The following is a 20,053-nucleotide window of genomic DNA, read 5'->3' as shown; positions in this document are numbered from 1 at the left end:
TTCCGTGTTACCTGCTGCCTTTACATGATGCTCCCTGGACGGCAGGTTGGTGTCTCCTCCAGACTTCCACCTCCCAGCCTCTCCTCTGTTTGTCCCTCTTTTTTTTTTTGGTTTTTCGGGACAGGGTTTCTCTGTGTAGCTTTGTGCCTTTCCTGGGACTCACTTGGTAGTCCAGGCTGGCCTCGAACTCACAGAGATCCACCTGGCTCTGCCTCCCGAGTGTTGTTTGTCCCTCTTATCCTATACTTCCTGCCTGGCTATTGGCCAATCAGCATTTTATTTATTCACAACATACAAGACATCCCACAGCATACAACCTCCTAATTTACTCTTTGCATATGGGAATTACAGGTGTGTATCACCATGCCATGTCTAGACATAAACATCTAAAAGAAAACAGCCAAGTACAGTGCGATGCAGGTCTGTTATTCCAACTACTAAGGAGGATGAGGCAAGATGACAACTTGAAAATAAGAGTTTAAGTGTCCTTATATATGAACAATATAAAGAACCCCTTCCTCTAATGAATGATGACTGGACAGACAGACAGATAGGGTGACAGCTGTTAAAATAAGTATGTAAAGAAGGAGGAAAAGATCTGTCTGCATGTAACACTCCCATAAATTCAACTATGTTATTACTTAACATCATACTATATTTTAAAAGTCCTACTCCAAAGCAAGCTAGTAAGTTTAATGATAAAACTTACAGTAGGTTTAACTCATGTATAATACATTCATAAAAGACCAACTAATAATAAAATACAGAAATTTGGACTGGGGGTGTAGTTCAATGTTAAGAGTGCTTATTTTGCATGCTGGAGGCCTTGGGTTCAACTACCAGCACTAGAGGAAAAAAAATAAAATAAGATTTTACACTGTATGACAAAAAAATTGTTTACCTTTAATATATGCTAAAAGTAAAATCCAAATATTGTTTACAACTCTAAAATTTGGAGCTAAACAAATTTAATTAAACACAATTTTTTAAAATCTAGAATTCCACAATTTATAAAAATTTGGTAAAATACAAAATCATATTCATTTGGGGGAGATAAATGACAAGCACAACACCACAGAACTATACTTATTCAACACTGTACTACATTAGTAACTGTCCTTCAATAACATGATAGAGCATACACTCAAATCATGCAATGGTCATTTCTAAAACAAAACAATGCTCATGAATACCACAACTAAAGACCAATAATGGTAACACATTCCTTTTCACACTGTAATAAGGCCTAAATAAGGCCTACCTACAGAAACTTCACTTTGTGGTTTCAAAAACCTAAATAAAATCACGGTGTCACTTATTAAAACCATAATTAAACCAACTTGGCCATTGTTTTCATCAACAATCCAAGCAATAAACATAATCCTACTGTCAGTTTACCACAAAACTACCTCATAAGATAAACACATGCAATTATTAGCTACCAGAGACCTCCAATATTTACATATATAACCCTAACTACGCTAAATTAATTGCACTTATTATTTTGCTCATAGTAAAGGAGCAATCTCAAAACTAAATTTTGAAATTTTTTTAGTATTTAACTTGAAAAAAGGTACAAATATAATATGAAATCAACAAGTGCTAAAATAACTATACATTAGTATTTTGTAAATCCTAAACACTTATATGTATGTTTTATGACCTTATTTTCAAACACTAAATAAAATCTGCAAATATACTTTCAAAACTGGTTCGTATCAACTCTACAAGAACACTCTTTCTCCATTTAAGATACTCTCTTTTATCTTATTTCCATTAAGATAATTCAGAGGGGTTATCCCTTTACTATATATACTGCCAATATATTCTTAAAAGAACCACAAATGAAGTATGAATAGTTCTATAATGTTTGCTTTTAATTAATTAAAAATTAATCAGCCTTTAAAGTAAGTAAAAATGTAAGCAGAAAATAGGTAAATCAGAATAAAGATTAGTATTTAGGCAAGATTTAGTATTTTGATTAAAAAGGCAAACAATTCACAAACAAATGATACACTATTTGGTCGCATAAAAAACAAAAACAAAAACAAAAACATTAGCATCACTGAAAAATAAAAATCAGCCAAGAATATTTGGAATTCAATGTTGTTCTATTACAAAAGAGAAAAGCCGATGAGAAAATTACTTACAAGTGACATAATCAGTTAGTGATACATAGCAACAAACTATCACTGCTCAAGTCACCTCAAGATTTTATAAGATGACCTGTTAACACATGCAAGAAATCACTCTCATGCTGCCAATCAAGTTGTATTTAAATTTTCAATTACAATGGTCAAAACCATATTTACAAATATGGCATTATTTTAAACCTGGTCTTTGACTTAATATTCTACTGGGCCAAAATTTTGCTGAATTTCAATGTTTCCATTTAGCTGTAAAAAACAATTTTACCTAAAAATATTTTTTTAATTTTATTAAGTGATGTGCTACATAATTAGCAACAACAAATCCACTTACTTTTTTCTCTTTCTCATGATGTTTATCCTGAGAGTGAGAGGAAGAATCACTTAAACTTTGATCATATGACCTATTAGATCCCCGTTTGCTCTTTTTCTAAAAAAGAAAATATATACATATGTGTATATGTATATAAAAAAATCCATTTTATTAGGCTTAAACTATTTTCAATGTGAAATGTTTAAATGTCAAGTTTTTTTTAAAAAATCAGTATTTCAAGTTATATAATAGAGTTTAAACATCAATCCACTGCATTATAAAGAAAAAAAAACTAACCTTAAATTTAACATCAATGCCATATTTTTTGTTATTTATTAAGTTGTGTGAAAACAAGCCAGGCATAGAGGCATGTATCTTTAATCCCAGCACTCAGGGGGGGCAGAAGCAGGCAGATCCATGTGAGTTCAAGGTTAGCATGGCCTACATAGAGAGAAGACATCCAAGGCTACATATAGAAACCGTGCCCCAGCCCCCACAAAAAAAGCTACTATATTTTCAAATAAGCTATTATATTTTTAAAGTTGATTTAAAAAAAAAAAAAAGAAAAGAAAAGCTTTAACCAAAAGGTATATTAAAGAAGAATGCCACTGGGGACAGTGGCACCCAGCTGAAATCCCAGCACTTGGGACACAGGGGAAAAGTAGATGGCAAGACTGGAAGAATAGGGAAGTAAATATTTAAAAGAGTTGCTTTATGCAAGTAGTAAAGCAAGAAGCATTTACTTTCAATAAATACTGAGAAAAAGTTCTCTAACAGCTTATCTCTACAGGTTATTTAGAACAAATTAAGACAAATATCAGTATCAGACCCATGCATTTTTATAAGCATTACTAAAAGCATTACATTTTTCTGTTTAAAATATAGCACTGCGTAATAGAGTAGGAAGGTAAGAGTTGTTTGGGTACTTACAAGTTGTTCACACTGTAATTAGTTTTAAACAGACTTTAAAAGTGACTATAAAATAACTTCAAGTTCTACACAAGTTATTTTATTAAATCAGATGAATTTTTATAACTAGCAATAACACTATAGCAATAATTAGTAATGAGGAAAACTATTTGTATGAATGTCAAAATTATTTAAGTTATTTGTTTGAGATAAGGTCTCATGTAGCCCAGGTTGGCCCTCAACAATATATGGCAGAAAGATGACTTTCAGCTCTTTATTCTACTACCTCCCAAGTGCTGGGTGGGTGGGGTTACAAACATGCTACCACACCCAGCTTCAAACTTTACAATTTCATAATGTCTCAACTTCTTATAAACAGTTCATTTCTACCAGCCATTAAGATATATCAGTCTTCAGCAATGAGTGATACAGATACACACTTTAGGTATAGTCATGTATCATTTGATGAGAAACACCACAACAATGTGCTGTAGTAGGTGATTTCATCAGCAGAGGCCTGAAGGATGGTTAATAATATTATTTATTTATAAGATGGAGGGAGGGGCAAGCAAGATCTATTCAACAGGGAAAGGTAATTAAAAATAACACAGTTAAAAACAAAGAAAAAAAAACATTGTGTATGAATCTACATATTTAAGAACTGAGAAACAGATACTTGAAAGCATTAAAAACTTATTTTTTCAAAGGAAAATGGATATAAGTTACATAGAATCCAAAGTTTCTAACCATGGACTAGAGACATGTTAAGAGTTCTGGTGCTTACAGAGGACCTAAGTTCAGTTCCCAGCACCCATATGGGGCCCACAACTATCCATAAGTTCAAATCCAGAATATCTGACACCCTCTTCTTACCTCTGATGGCACCAGGCACATTTTGTGGTGCATATACACACATGCAAGCAAAACACTCACACACATAAAATTTTAAAAACTTTAAAAAAAGAAAACAAAGGCTTCAAAAAGTTTCTAACTCAATCATCCATGTAAGTGTTTAACCACAAAGTCTGACAAAATCTCAAAACCTTCCAAGATGGGTCTAAATATATTTTATCAGGGTGTTTAACCAAGTTACAAAACAGCCTTATTCTGTTTTACTACTTCCTAGTAAATAAGAACAAGGTGTGTCTCTAACAAGTAAGAGGGGGTAACAGCGCTGCTGCGACAGGAAGGTGAGACAAGTGACAACCACAAAATCCAAAGTGATTACTAACAGGAAGTCAAAGCAGCTCCAGCATTCAAGAGTTCTCTAACATAACTTTTCCACTACATGATATTCGCTATCCATTACTAGTATACTCTGCTTTAAGTCTTTTAAAATTACTAGTTCTTTCCATTTTCAATAAGAACATGCTAAATGAATTTAATCTTCAGTAAAAATCAAGCAAGAAACTGACCATGCTCTTATTTTATGTCCTTTATATGACGGTGTCACCATCCTGTCAAAATCAACCACTACTGAGTACTACGTTGGAAACTGCTCTTACCAGCTTACTAAAGTGGTATTTACAGTAGCCACAGTACTGGACGTTGTCTGCACCGTTCCCTTCTTCTTCGCAAAGCAGCCCAGCAAATTGAGCACTGCAAACAAAAGCCACGGACATCAATAAACCTCAAGCCATGGTACATTTAAGCAAAGAAAATTAACTTTTTGGTATTTGTAAGACAATACAAAGGAAAAAGAGGTAATATGGGGGGTGGGCAGAAGTCTAGCTCAGTTATGAAACCACCTGCTTATTTCATTAACATGGGCAAGGTCCTTGTCGTGCCCGAACTAGAAGGGGACAGAAAAGCTCTATTGTAGTTATGACCAGTCACTTCACCTTCACTTATAAATTTATCATTCTTTAAGACTACGGTATAGTTTACGATAAACTCAGCTCTATCATGAATGAAGATATATCAAGGTTTTATGTCACCAAACAGTGATTAAGTTGCTTTAAAAGTTGCATTTGATGACACATGCCTGTAATCCCAAGGGCTCAGATATGGGTTGAGCCCAGTTTGAAACAAGCCTGGATAACAATGAGAGTCCTCGAAAACACAGTAACAATGTTTCATTGATATAACTATAATTTCAAAAAATAAAACAAATGTTAGAAAAATAAACACAAGTGATGAAAAAAGAGGAGGAGAGAGATAACATCCTTTTCTCTTCATAATTAGTAGTTCTTACTTTTAAATAAATCAGTGTGTTAGTACAAATCAAGGTCTGAAACAGCAATGTGGTAGTGAGGAGACAGATGGAAACAATGTCTTTTCTTTTTGTGGGATGGTACTGGGGTCTCCCATGCTAAGCCAGCACACGACTACTCCATTACATCCCTCTCCTTGTTTATTTGTCATTATCTTTATTCAGGTATTCAGCGTGTATTTCTGAGGAGGGTACACCCTTGAACCACAGTGCATGTATAGAGGTCAGAGAACAATTTGGGAGAGTTGGCTCTTTCCTTCCACCATGTGGGATCCAGAGTTTAAACTCAGATCATCAAGCTTGGCAGGAAGCACCTTTATTTGCTGAACTATCTTGCCAGCTCTCAATTTAGTGTTTTAGAAGCAGGATCTCTCTCATGAGGTTTTCCAAAATGGCTCTGAACTCACTAGGCCATGTAGGCCTTGAATTTGTAATTTTCCTGCCTCCATGTGAGTAGCAGGAATTACATGCTTGTACCACCAGGCCTGGCTCATACATCAACTTAAAGGGAACAATTCTTTGCAATTCATACATGCTTCAAAATCATAGCAGAGAGAACAAGATCAACATAGACTTGTGTGGTTTTTTTTTTTTTTTTTTTTTTTTGGTTAAAAAAAAAACAATAAAAGAGGGCTGGGGATGTAGCTGGATGGCAAAGTGCTTTTGTAACATTTACAAGGTGTTAAGTGTTACAGTTCTGAGGGGGAAAGACTTCCCCAATGCAAGTGTTACAGCTCTGAATACCACAAAGTCACACCACACAACGAACCTCACACAAGAGATTTACTGGGGGGTGGCCGCCTCTGCTGGAGTGAGAAGCAGCAGGAAACTAAGCAGAAGACAGGGTTTATATAGGGCTTCTTGTGGGGACAGCGCTTTCCAGGGTGGGGAGGAGTAGGTTTTCAAATCCTGAACTTGGACGTTTTACTCTGTAGGGAGGAGCTTGGCCACCTGAGGCTGGAGGGGCGGGGTTTTGCCAGGAGGTGGAGTCTGGGGGCTGGAGGTCCTCAGGGATCCCTATGCCTCAGGGACTTATAAAAGGCACAGAGTTTGATCTTCGGCACCAAACAAAACCCTATTCCAGTCGGAATCGGTGTCACAATACATGGGTATCGTGTATCTGATGTCATGGTGTTATGTAATGCACTTCCGATTCTGCATGTACAATGATGAAAGCCACTTACCAGGTTACATGGAACGCCTGTCGACACCCATGCTTGTTGCACGTCATGCAAGCACCAGTGGCCGCTTTGCTTTCTCTTCCCTGTTCATCACATATATAGCAAGTCTTGGGATAAAGGACAAAATCAAAAATGAGACAAAAATCATAGGCATGCTTGACACCAATCTACTTTATAGCTATCTTCAGAAATTAATATATTTTTTATCTAATCTTCTTTACTAAAGAATCCTAAGTTCACAAAGGCACTGCTTTCATTAGCCTTTTCACTGAACTCAAAAACCCTGCCAGACAAGAGGCCTCTTCTCTGGCACTGAGGTCATGGGCAGAACACAGTCTTCCATAACCTACAGGACAAAATATGGGAACCAAGTTTAGGTTACTTCAACTCTCCACATTAGTAATGAAGTCCCGACAACATATTATGTGCCGCAGGAAGGAATGTTACTAAGCATGTTAGCTTAGTAAATCAGAAATTCTTCTTTAACCAACACCAGCCACTTCAACTGACATTTTGTTCACTTCTCATGTAAAAATAGGCTTTGACAGCTCAAAATCATGGATAGCCAGCCATGTGACAGAAACTTAATCACAGAAATACTACCTTAAGATGAGCAGTACATAAGTGAATAAAACTTAACAGCCAACAAAACAAAGAACAATGTCTAATCACTGTAATACCCATAAGGGGGCTTTAAGAAACAAGAGGCCAGGAATGACAAAACACATATCCATAATCCTAGCACTCACTAGGCTGGAGGTAAAAATAACAACTTCAAAGCCAGCCTGGATTACATTGCAAGGTCCAGGCTATGAGTTTGATAATAGGACCCTGCCTCAAAAACAAAAACAAAAACAAAAACAAAAAACAAAAAACAAAAAACCAATGGTTGCCAGGCAGTGGTGGAACACACCTTTAATCCCGGCACTAGGGAGGTGGAGGCAGAGGCAGAGGCAGAGGCAGAGGCAGAGGCAGAGGCAGAAGCAGGTGAATCTCTGTGAGTTCGAGACCAGCCTGGTCTACAGAGAGAATTCCAGGACAGCCAGGGATACACAGAGAAACCCTGTCTTGAAAAACAAACAAAAAGAGTAAGTTTAGCAGTTCTTCTTGAAAGGATATATTTTTATTTGGAGCAGGGTTTGGAGTGCATGTATAAAGCTACTGTTAAACTAACAAGGAGAATTCTATATTGCATCAAAATATCACATAATACCTAATAAAGCCATCCAGCTGGTAATAAAAATTAAAAAGAAGGGCAGGAGCAATACAACAGCTCAATTGGAAAAGTAACTGCCACCCAAGCATGAGAACCTCAGCTCAACCCCCAAAACTCAGGCCACCAGCCTGACTAGCCTACTCAGCAAGCTCCAGGTTAGTAAAAGACCCTGTTTAAAAGACAAGATGGGGCGGGCAGTGGTGGCACATGCCTTTAATCCCAGCACTCAGGAGGCAGAGGCAGGAAGATCTCTGTGAGTTCGAGGCCAGTCTGGGCTACAGAGTAAGTTCCAGGAAAGGCGCCAAAGCTACACAGAGAAACCCTGTCTTGGGGCGGGGGGGGGGGGGGGGGGGGGGGCGGCGCGGACCAAGATGGATGGGACCAGAGAAATAACACCTGAGGTTTGACAACTGGCCTCTATGCACATGTACACATCTTTTTGTTTTGTTTTCTGAGACACAGTTTCTCTGTGTAGCTCTGGCTGTGCCAGAACTCACTCTGTAGACCAGGGTAGCCTCAGACTTGGAGATTCACCTGCCTCTGCCTCCCAAGTGCTGGGATTAAAGGCATGTGCCACCACTGTCAGGCTTCACACATCTTTCTAAAAAGGTGTAACCACAACTGCCTAATAGTACAGGCATTTCAAAACTATAGTAGTAAGAGGACAGAGGGATAACTCAGCAGTTAAGAAGACTGGCTGCTCTTCCGGAAGACCCAGGATCAATTCCCAGAACCCGTCTGTTGGTTCACAGGCTGTCTATTAACTCCAGTCTCAAGAGATCCAAAACCCTCTCTGGCCTTGGTAGGCACTAGGCACACATGTGATACACAGACATACATGTATCCAAAACACCTTTATGAATAAAATAATAAAATAACTTTTTAAAAAATTACAGTAGTAAGCCAGTTGTGGTCCATACCTGAAGATTAAGAGTTCAAGACCAACCTAGACTACATGAGACCTTGTCTTCCCAGGCAGTGAGGACACACGCCTTTAATCCCAGCACTCGGGAGGCAGGGGCAGGTGAATCTCCGAGTCTAAGGCCAGCCTGGTCTACAGAGCGAGTTCCGGCACAGCCAGAGCTACACAGAGAAACTGTGTCTCAGAAAACAAAAAAAAAACGAGAGTGAGAGCGAGACCTTGTCTCACAAAAACAGAAAAGCTGGGCACGACAGAACACACCTGGAGGTAGAAGCAGGAGAAGAGTCCAGGGCCATCCTTGAGTCTATGCCCATACCATCCCAAATACTCTCGATCTCAAAGCCATTCTCAGTTACAACCAATCTGGACTTTAAAAAAGCAAAGCAAATTAAAAAAACAAAAACAAAAACAAAAAACAACTGCCTCAAAAATCTGTAGAGGAGGAGAGGGACTATGGGGGAAAGGCAGAGGGCTCAGTGGTAAAGAGCGCTGGCTGCTCTTCCAGAGAACCTGGGTTTGATTCCCAGCACCCACAGGCAGCTCACAACTTACTCTGTAACTCCAGTTCCAGGGAATCCAATGCCCTATTCTGGCCTCCACAGGAACTGCATACACTACACTAGTGCACTTACATGCAGGCAAAACACATATGAATAAATTAAACACACATACACACCCCACCAACAGAGTTTCTCGAAGTAGCCCTGCTTGTCCTGGAACTAGCTCTGTAGACCAGGCTGGCCTCAAACTCAAGAGATCTGCCTGCCTCTGCCTTCCAAATGCTGGGATTAAAAGGGGTGTGCCACCAATGCCTGACTTAAATAAATCCTTTTTAGAAAGCAAAATTAGGATTTAAAATTGCCCAAAATTAATTATGTATTAGCATACTTGTAATGAATGATACTCATATAGCATTCACTCAAAGGCTATTTTCCATAGCACTTCACAGGGACGACTGGAACAAGGGGAGACAAAAAAAGAATCTCCTTTGGTAATGCAAGCCTGAAAAGGGGGGGGGGGGGCCCTCAGGTCAAGCATCACTCACTGAAGGAAAGGCACAGAATCCCATCATTTGAAAAAAGACACTATTTCCAAAAGCACTAGGCCCTTTGGGGACTTGGCAGCAAACTACTACAACCAGGACATACATAAACCCATTACTGGTTAAAAAAAGACAGAGGAACCTGACATAATCCTGCCAGACAATGAAAGTAATCAGAGCAACAAGAATACCCCAGGTTCACCTAAAATCTGAACTAGACAACTCTTGCTCTCCTTTCCCCAAAACACACACATCTAACAAAGATGCATGCCCATTTCCAGGAGATAAATAATATGCACCCTAGTCTAGGATAAGCCATAGCTACAGATGACTAAACCTATGTATTGTTCTTGGTTTACAGGTACCCCAAAAGGCCCAGAGACTGGTCAATAAGCCACAAAACTATTTTCTGACCAAAGAACCTAACAGAATTTTTCTGCTGAATTACAGTCCTGATTTACTACTTTTTAAATGAACATACTTTTGTGTGTATGTATCTATGAGGGCACGTACATACGCACGTGAAACCAGGTGACACTGGCACCTTCCTCTATTGCTCTCCATCTCATTTGATGAGATAAAGTTTCTCACCTGGGGCCCACCAATTTGGCTAGCCTGGCTGATCAGCAAACCCCAGAAATCTATCCTCCTGTCTCTGCCTTCCCAGTACTGGAATCACAGGTACATGACACCATGCCCAGCTTTTTATGTGGTTGCTGGAGATTCAAACTTGGGTCCTCGTGCTTATACAGCAAGCATTTTAGCCACTGAGCTGTCTCCAAGCCCTATAACCTTTCTTTAGACAAGCAACTCCCTTTACCCTTCCAATGTATCTATTTTGGAATAAGAATATCTATAGGGGCTGGAGAGATGGCTCAGAGGTTAAGAGCACTGGTTGTTCTTCCAAAGGTCCTGAGTTCAATTCCCAGCAACCACATGGTGGCTCACAACCATCTGTAATGAGATCTGGTGCCCTCTTCTGGCATGCAGTCACATATGCTGTATACATAATAAATAAATAAATAAATAAATAAATAAATAAATAAATAAATAAATAAATAAATAAATAAATAAATAAATAAATAAATAAATAAATAAGTAAATAAGTAAATAAGTAAATAAGTAAATAAATAAATAAATAAATAAATAAATAAATAAGAATATCTATACCACACCTGTTGCTTTCTGTTTCATAGGATCACAAATTGAGAAAAACATTGTACTAACTTCCCTGATTTAGAAAGAAACGATTTAGGACTTTTTGAGTTTATTGTATTTAGGTAAAATATGGGACTTAAGCTTGATAACAAAATGGATTAAGATCTGAGTGATGCTGAGATAAAATGGCTGAGTGATCCTAGCTTGGGGGACAGAGGCAGGCAGATCTCTGAGTACAAGGCCAGACTACATAGAAAATAACCAAAAGCAAACAAAACAAAAAAATCAAGAACATGCAATTTGGAGAGGGTCAGAAAGCACACTGCTATAAACAGAATTGTATGTATACTGTTGGCTAGTTTTCTGTCAACTTACCACAGGCTAGAGTCATGAGAAAGGAGGGAACCTTACTTTGAGAAATATCTCCATAAGTACTGGCTGTAGGGCATTTTCTTAATTAGTAATTGATGGAGGAGGGCCCAGACCATTATAGGTGGGGCAATCCCTGGGCTAGTGGTTCTGAGCTATGTGGTGATGTTGTGTCCCCCAAATATATTGTGCCCCTTAATAAACTTATCTAGGGTCAGAGAACAGAACAGCCGCTAGATAGACATAGAGGCCAAAAAATTGGCGGCACACACACCTTTAATCCTAGCATTCTGGAGGCAGAGATCCATCCAGATCTCTGTGAGTTCAAAGACACACTGGAAACAGCCAGGCATGGTGACACGCACCTTTAATCCCAGGAAATGATGGCAAAAAACAGAAAGGTATATAAGGTGTGAAAACCAGGAACTAGAATCTGTTAAGTTTTTAGGCTTTTGAGCAGCAGTTCAGCTGAGATCCATTTGGATGAGGACACAGAGACTTCCAGTTTGAGGACACGAGGTCAGCTGAGGAATTGGCGAGGTGAGGTTAGCTGTGGCTGGTTCTGTTTCTCTGATCTTTTCAGGTTTGTTTTTATTAATTAAGATTCCTGCTACAAAGCTCTATAAAGCAGGCTGAGCAAGCCCTGATAAGTAAGAAAATAAGCAGCATTCCTCCATGGCCTGTGCATCAGCTCGGGCCTCCAGGTTCCTGCCCTGGCTTCCTTCAACAATGGACTATGATATGGAAGTATAAGCCAAATAAACCCTCTCCTCACCAACTTGTTTTTGGTCTTGGTGTTTATCATAGCAATAGGAATCCTAACTTGCAATGCCTCAGATATTTTGGAAAGGAATATAAATGTGATGGTTTATTTCCATGTTGTATAAAGAACCATTTTAGGGACTTCTTTACTACATTTCTTTTGTGTGTGGCACACTCAACATAAAACCCACACAGGGCCGGGCGGTGGTGGCGCACGCCTTTAATCCCAGCACTCGGGAGGCAGAGGCAGGCGGATCTCTGTGAGTTCGAGGCCAGCCTGGGCTACAGCGCGAGATCCAGGAAAGGCGCAAAGCTACACAGAGAAACCCTGTCTCGAAAAACCAAAAAAAAAAAAAAAAAAAAAACCCACACAGGAAGGTCAGAGACAACATGCAGGAGTCAGCTCTTTCCTACCACATGGGTCCTGAGTTTCAAACTCAGGTTGGCAGGCTTGGTACCTTTACCCACTGAGCCTCTAGACAGCCCTAATTTTAGAAAAGTGGAAGAAATTAGGAAGTTCCAGCAATTAGACAAAATTGAAATCAAATTTTAAAGGAAATATTACATATACATTATTTTACAAATACACACTTCTAGACTCATCATCAATCCTAGAACAAACATCAATCCAGTTAACTACTTCAATCCAGAGTTTTTATGCCTAGAATACATTCTTTTGTTTACTACTCATTACCACAGAGCTGGTATATGTACAAGGTACCCTGTGGTACCCTATCTAGAATGCGTAACAATGAGCAGGTAAATGGACTGAACTTTATGCCATGCTTTGTTGACTCCCATGGGAGGCCTGTCCCTCTCGGGACAGAGGAGTGGATTGGGGGGATGTAGATGGGAGATGGGGAGAGGGAACGGGAAGAGAAGAGGTAGGAAAAACTGTGGTTAATATGTAAAATAAATGACAAATTTTAATTAAAAAAAGATTAAATTTAAAAACTGTTTTGAAGTTTAAAATTAAATGGGACACACATAATGGGGCAGGGAGGGTGTAAACTCTCTTATAATTTCATAGCTAAAGACTCATCAAAAGTAGCTGCAGCTGGTCACAATTATAACTTGCTGCCAGCCAGGAGTGGTGACAGATGCCTTTATCCCAGCACTTGGGAGGCAGAGGCAGACAGGAAAAACACAAAACGAACTTGCTGCCAGGGGTCACAACAGAAAGCAACAGCTGTGACCTGGTACCCCAGCACCTCACCAAACACACCAAGTTCATGCAGGACATGATCAGGAGGTATGTGGTGCTGTGTCCAAGGAGTAGTTTGCCATAGAGCTGTGCAGGGCCTCCAAGGACAAGAGAGTGCTCAAATTCCTCCAGAAGAAAGTAAACACCCACATTCATGCAAGAGGCAGCTAGAGGAACTGAGAAATATACTGCCAGCCTTAAGGAAAGCTCCACCCTAGGACTGAGCCTGCTCGACCCAATTCCCTCCCCTCAATAAGCCTTTATACCACCCCAAACAAATAAGTAAAATAAGCTCTCTATATTTTTCAGGAAGCTTATAAATAAATAGTAGGTTTCTGTATGACTTTTTCAAATACCCTTACTTATCCCTTTCTGCATCTCCTTCTTTGGCGAGCACCCCCTACTCCCCTCCCCATTAAATCTACACCCTCCTTATTCTCATTTCCCCTTTATAATATTATCCTTTTCAAATGTTGGTCAGGGAGGGCCCAGACACCCCCAAAGAAATACAGGCTCTTGTTACTGCTCTTAGCTACCTACCAGAATTTAACAGTAAGACCCTATTGTTGAAGACACCACATAATTTGGTCACAGGACAAGGAGAAAACAAGCTGGTGTCGTCTTGGAAGCTTACTCTCTACTGGCTAGTTTTCATAGTCCCAAAAGGTGCTATATAGGCTTCGGGGGGAAGAAAAACCATCCACAGTCTTACCTAGCTGTGAACTCTGTGAACTGGAACAATCAACCTGACAAGCAGTGGTATGAATAGTGAGTGGTATGAAAGCAACCAACTGCTTCCAGCATGACTGTAAGGTCTGTTCCAACAGGAGGAAACTCATGCCTGGTACTGCAAATCTGGCCAAGAATCCAAGGCTCAAGAATGTATAGGCCCTCACATACCACTATTTTATTTTGCTAAGTTGACATAGTATCTAATTGCCTTCTAAATAATTATTTCTATAACCATATATTAGACTAGCTCTCAGTCCCCATTAGAGATGCTTCTTTCCACAGTGGATGATGGTTAATATAGACAGACAATTTGCCAGAGTGCAAAGAACAAGTGTCTGTGGAATGCTCACTCCAAATGGTACATCTCATACCCCTTGCCCCCAAGGATCAGGGAACAGGAGAGAAGGGTTGATAAGAGTGTAAGACTCAGAAGTCTGTTACAAAAACAGTACTGCTGTAAAATAGTGTCTTCTGGGAATGAAAGGCTGTTGAACTCACAAACTCACAACTGTGGAAGCCTACATAAAGTCTGCATAAGATCAAACTAGTCATCACTCCAGTGGATCAACAAGGGACTCACAAGGTCCATCCCTAGCTGAGGAGCTATTGGCAGTTGATGTCTGCTGAAGGAGGGAGGGAGAGTTAAAGTCTTCTTCAGGAATGGAGCTCTGAGTTGCTTGACCATGCTCCAGGAGATGGCTTTACAGTCATGTGCATTTGAGTAACATTAATTTTGAATTTGGGTTATTTAAAGAAAGATGACATGAAGTTGGAAGGGAAACATGGGGGGGTTGGGAGAAGGAATGTGGGGGGATATATATATATATATATATATATATAAAATCAAACCACTGACTACAGGTGAAATTTTCATACATTTGACTATATGTGAAATTCTCAAATTACAAACTATATTTTTATACATACATACATGTATGTAATCTGGGTGTGGTGATGTACACCTTTAATCTCTCAGGAGGCAGAGGCAGGCAGATCTCTGAGTTCAGGCTAGTCTGATCTACATACACATTGAGTTCCAGAATAGCCAGAGCTACATAGTGAGACCCTATCTCAAAAAAAAAAAAAAAAAAAAAAAGAAAGAAAGAAAAGAAAAGAAAAAGAAGAAAGAAAAGAAAGAAGGAAGAAGAATAAATTAAATAAATAAAATCAGAGATCACTGCTAGGTATACTCTGCTACTAATCTGACAATAGCTCTACTGTTTGGAGAAAACTTCACTATCTCAATTTTAAACCTAACTGTGCCCTTAACATTTGCTTTTAGATGCTTTGATTTCTATCTAGCATCTCAAACAACTATAACTCACTGGGATTAGAAATATATAGACATAACATTTTTTCTTACTTTTAAAATACAAACTATTTATATAAGCTAATCTATCTGTCTTCAAACTATTCTTCAATTTTCATACCCTTTCTGAAACTGCATATTCTACTGTATCTGCTATTTTCCTTGATACCAAATTAATAAATTGACTTATATAAACCATAATATTTTGTCAAAGAAAAAATATGCTAATCTAGCAGCACTGGAACCAGCTGTGGATGAAACTCTATGCTTCAGGATGGATGGAAGAGCCCAAGTCAACTGCTCTTTTCAGGAGTCTTCCAAGAGTTCCGAGAAACTGTCAACACACCAAAATAAGTGATATTTTCACTTATTTCTTCATGAAAAAAAAAACCCACCATATTATGCATCTTATGGCATAAAAGACACTAACTTCTGGCAAGCTTTTTACATGTAACATATGGATCTGCGGTTTTCTTGCTACAAATGCTGGAGTGTCCTCTATAAAATGCTCAATTTCACCTCGAGTTCTAGCCTGCATGTGTCTATAGTAAGTGCCTACAATGTCCTAAGTTTTGTCCTGGGAAGCTCCAGTACTACAAATAAATAAATTCTCTGGAAGTCATCCTTTGACATTCATCTTGGACTGAAGTCTTCCAAAATTCAGTAATCCATTTTCAAATTATTACTATGATTTAAGAATTGTATGCAGAGCCAGGCAGATCTCTGTGAGTTTGAGGCCAGCCTGGTCTACAGAACGAGATCCAGGAAAGGCACCAAAACCACACAGAGAAACCCTGTCTCAAAAACAAACAAAGCAAAACAAAATAAAAAGAATTGTATGCTGGGGCTGGAGAGTTGGCTCAGAAGTTAAGAGCACTCGCACCTTTAACTCAGCACCTGGCTGGCAGAGGCAGGAGAACCTCTGAGTTCAAGGCCAGCCTGGTCTACAGAGCAAGTTCCAGGACAGCCTAAGTAGTTACGGAGAGAAACCCTGTCTCAAAACAAACAAACAAATTAAAAGTGAAAAAAAAATTAACTGAATTTTGTTAATATTCATCTAGAAAACTAGATATTTGTTTAACCATGTACATTTTATGCAAAGTTGTAATGATTTAAAATAGTATATAGTACTATAATAAAAAGTCATATCAATGGAATTATTTATATGCTTCTATACAAAACAGAAAACAAAACATACAAAAAACACCCATAGAAGCATACCAACGAAAACCCAAGATTTTAGCAATGACACAATTAGTATTTGAAATCACTGTAAAAACAGACCAAAAATGACTAACCAATGCCAGGAGATGGTGGCACGCACCTTTAATCCCAGAACTCAAGAGGCAGAGGCAGGAGGATCTCTGTAAGTTCAAGGCCGCTCTGGTCTACAGAGTTTTAGGACAGACAGGGCTACACAGAGAAACCCTGTCTCCCGCCCTGCCCCCCAAAAAACTGACTAACTAGGTCAGAGTGAAAGGACACGTATTTTGTCAGGTTGTAAAATTAATTTAGATGGATTGAAGATTTACATCTAGGTAATTCATTCTTCTTTTCACCCCTCTCTCTTCCTCTTCAAATAACTTTATTCTTAAAACCACGAGGTGGGACCAAACAAGGAAAAGAAAAATCTCTACCCTGGGGAGTCAGGGGCAGTCCACACAAGGGTCACAATCTGACTGCAGGGTAGGAGTGAGTATGATATCAGAACACGTGAAGAATAAGCACAGGGGGAAAGCAGGCACTAGTGGAGTGAAGCCGCCAAACCCTGAGAGGATAAGAAGGACTGTATTAGGGCAAGAAGCAAGTGGGCCTGAATAAAGCTATGAAGCAGTAAGCAACAAGGATCCGTTCATATAAGAAGATGAATCAAATAAGCACATTACTGAAGATAAAGGAAGTCATGTATCGGTTGGACTGAAACAAGTCATAATATGACAAGAAATAATGATAATAGGCCTAGATCTTCTAGTTTACATTTGATAAAGTCATTAAGTTTATATACTTTCAATACATAAACACAGATACTAAACAGATACAGTAAAGAGGTATATCTATCCAAATTTTGCATCAGAATTAAATTAAATAACTATGGCCTCATAGTTTTCAACACATATAAATGATATAAATATTAACATATATAAATTTGCATTGCAGTGCTAATAAGCAGGTTATCTATTTTCTAACTATACCAACTGAGAGAACCTGAGACCCAAAATGCCCTAAGAACAGTAAGTACATTTAGTGTCTTGGTTTCTAGCTGTCATTCTCATGTAAAAGAAAATCTAGTTCTTTGGAGAAAATTGATTCCAGTAGTACTAGACCACCCATGTATCAAGATGAATGCCAAAATGAGTAAAAGACAGAAGGCATACAGAACAAGATGTTTACATACAAATTACTTTCCCACAAAATGGCAATTAATTAAAAAGGGAATAAAATCAACCTAATAGTAGAGAACCTTGCAGACATCCCCTTAACTAATGATGAAAGTAAGATTATAAGGTATCAGAAAAACTGAAATCAGTGTGCCACCTGACAAAATGCAATAAGAACACAAAATCAAACCCTGTCTTGAAAAGCCAAAAAAAAAAAGAACACAAAATCATTTCTATGGCATTCCCTTCAAAAATACAATCCACTAAAGTGGAAGAAACATCAGACAAGTCCAAATAGAATGATATGCTACAAAATAACTAAAAACTACAATAATCTAAAGTATCAAACTGACAAAAGTCAAGGAAAGATTATGTTATTCTTTGAGATTAAAAGAGATTTAAAAAAGAAACAAAACTTCTGTTATTTTTGCATGAGACACATTTCTGGGGAAAATGAGAAAACATCATTGAGTCCTGATTTTGATAGCTATATTACAGATGTATGAGTACTGTCCTTCCTTCCTTACTTCCTTCTCTATTTTGTGGTGCTAGAGCACTGAACTCAGGACCTGGCACATACTAGGAGACACTCTAACCCTGAGCTATTCCAGCCCAAGAACGTCCATCTTTATAGGAATATATAGTACGGCATAAGAGAGGAGGAACTCTATGCTGTTGCCACAGCTTGTGTATAAACTTTCTTACTTGAAACTTTATAAGGAGAACAGGTTTTAAAATGAATTTTAAAGGTACTAAGAAATACAGGTTTGAGAGGCAAGTCAGTGCAATGCGACTATTAAGATCTGAGTTCAGATCCTGACATACATGTACCAAGCATGGTGCGGTCCTGCACACACCTTTAACCCCAGCACTACAGACAGAGGAAAGAGAGGATTGCTGGGACTGTTAGCTACCAGCCTAGCCAAAAGAGGAAAAAAACAAAAAAGAAACACCTCCAGCTTCAAGTTCAGTAAGAGAGCTGTCTCAGTGAACAATGTGGAAAGCAACAGAGAACAGTCAATGTCTTCTTCTGACTTCCTTGACACACACTTACACACACATGTACACATACAACACACATACACATACCACACTCAAACATGAAAATTAAAAATTATTTAAAAATACTGAAAGTATATACATTTCTATAGAGAAAGCTATTCTCTTGATAGCATCTGGCACACATCTATAATCCAACCCTCTGGAAGTAGAAACAGGAAGATCACAAACTCAAGGTTACTGCTCCTGCTACTTAGCAAGTCTAAAGCCTGCTGGGATACAATAGAGCCTGCCTCCACCAAACAAAGCAAGCGAAACAAACCCCAAGAAGAAAACACAAAACACCTTGAAGAAAAAAAAAATGTTGTAATAAAACAAGGTCAATTAACCAACCTGAAAAACCTCTGAAAAAAGGAATTTAAAAACAACAGTACTTTTAATGGTAACATAATCGCACTTAACATGATAATTACTTAAGAACTGGTAATGACATTATAGAGAAAAGTTTCACACAATAATGAAACTTCCAAAATGCTCATACCCTTTCACATGGAACCCTAACAGTATGAAACCAGACCCCACAGGAGGGCCTGTCTATGAGGGGCCTCTCCACAGCTGACTGAATCTAGCAATACTCTGTCCTAAAGACTAAAAAGCCAGAAAAATTATGACAGAAATACCATTTATTGATGCAAAAATAGAGGAAACAGCAACTAATATGATCTAAATGTTTTATAAGCACATGTGAGATACACAAAAATACACAGAAAAAGTCAAAAGATTTAAATAAGATTTACTTTTTCAAATGTTTTAAATGAGTATTAATCAAAAGATTATTGTTAAAATATCTGAAATCTCAAAACTGACTATCATGACATTCGTCCACAGAAGCAGCATGCACCTTTATTTACAACACAGTAATACTATCTAAAGGCAATGGACAGCAGAAAAGTCTTGACAATGCAGTAGCAGCGTCAAACAACAGTGTGTGTGTGTGTGTGTGTGTGTGTGTGTGTGTGTGTGTGTGTGTGTGTGTACACTAAATTAGGAAGAGATAAAGCAAATGGTTAAGTGTTTTTATTTTAAAACACAGAGTCTCCAAACATGTTACCTAGGTAGGCCCTGAACTCTTGGGCTCAACTCATCCTCCTGCCTCAATGTCCCAAATACTTAGGACTAATGATGGGAAAATAATGACTA

The 20,053-nt window shown here is 38.5% G+C and overlaps 1 protein-coding gene across 14 annotated transcripts in view; it reads right to left on the bottom strand.

The window, feature by feature from the left end:
* Positions 1–20,053, bottom strand: part of Mllt10 (MLLT10 histone lysine methyltransferase DOT1L cofactor) — a 181,121-nt gene that overhangs the window by 107,355 nt on the left and 53,713 nt on the right. For 13 of the 14 annotated variants that reach the window (XM_052729359.1, XM_052729358.1, XM_052729361.1 and 10 more), the window contains 3 exons: positions 6,766–6,869; positions 4,875–4,968; positions 2,482–2,577 (listed from right to left, as the gene is read on the bottom strand). In XM_052729359.1, coding sequence (XP_052585319.1) covers positions 2,482–2,577; positions 4,875–4,968; positions 6,766–6,869 — 294 coding nt within the window. The remainder of the gene's footprint in view (positions 1–2,481; positions 2,578–4,874; positions 4,969–6,765; positions 6,870–20,053) is intronic. The other variant, XM_052729363.1, reaches the window with a different exon arrangement.

This window comes from Peromyscus californicus, unplaced genomic scaffold, assembly GCF_007827085.1.
Source record: "Peromyscus californicus insignis strain IS unplaced genomic scaffold, ASM782708v3 Scaffold_8__1_contigs__length_139910024, whole genome shotgun sequence".
NCBI lineage: Eukaryota > Metazoa > Chordata > Mammalia > Rodentia > Cricetidae > Peromyscus > Peromyscus californicus.
This window is presented reverse-complemented; position numbering and strand designations above follow the sequence as displayed.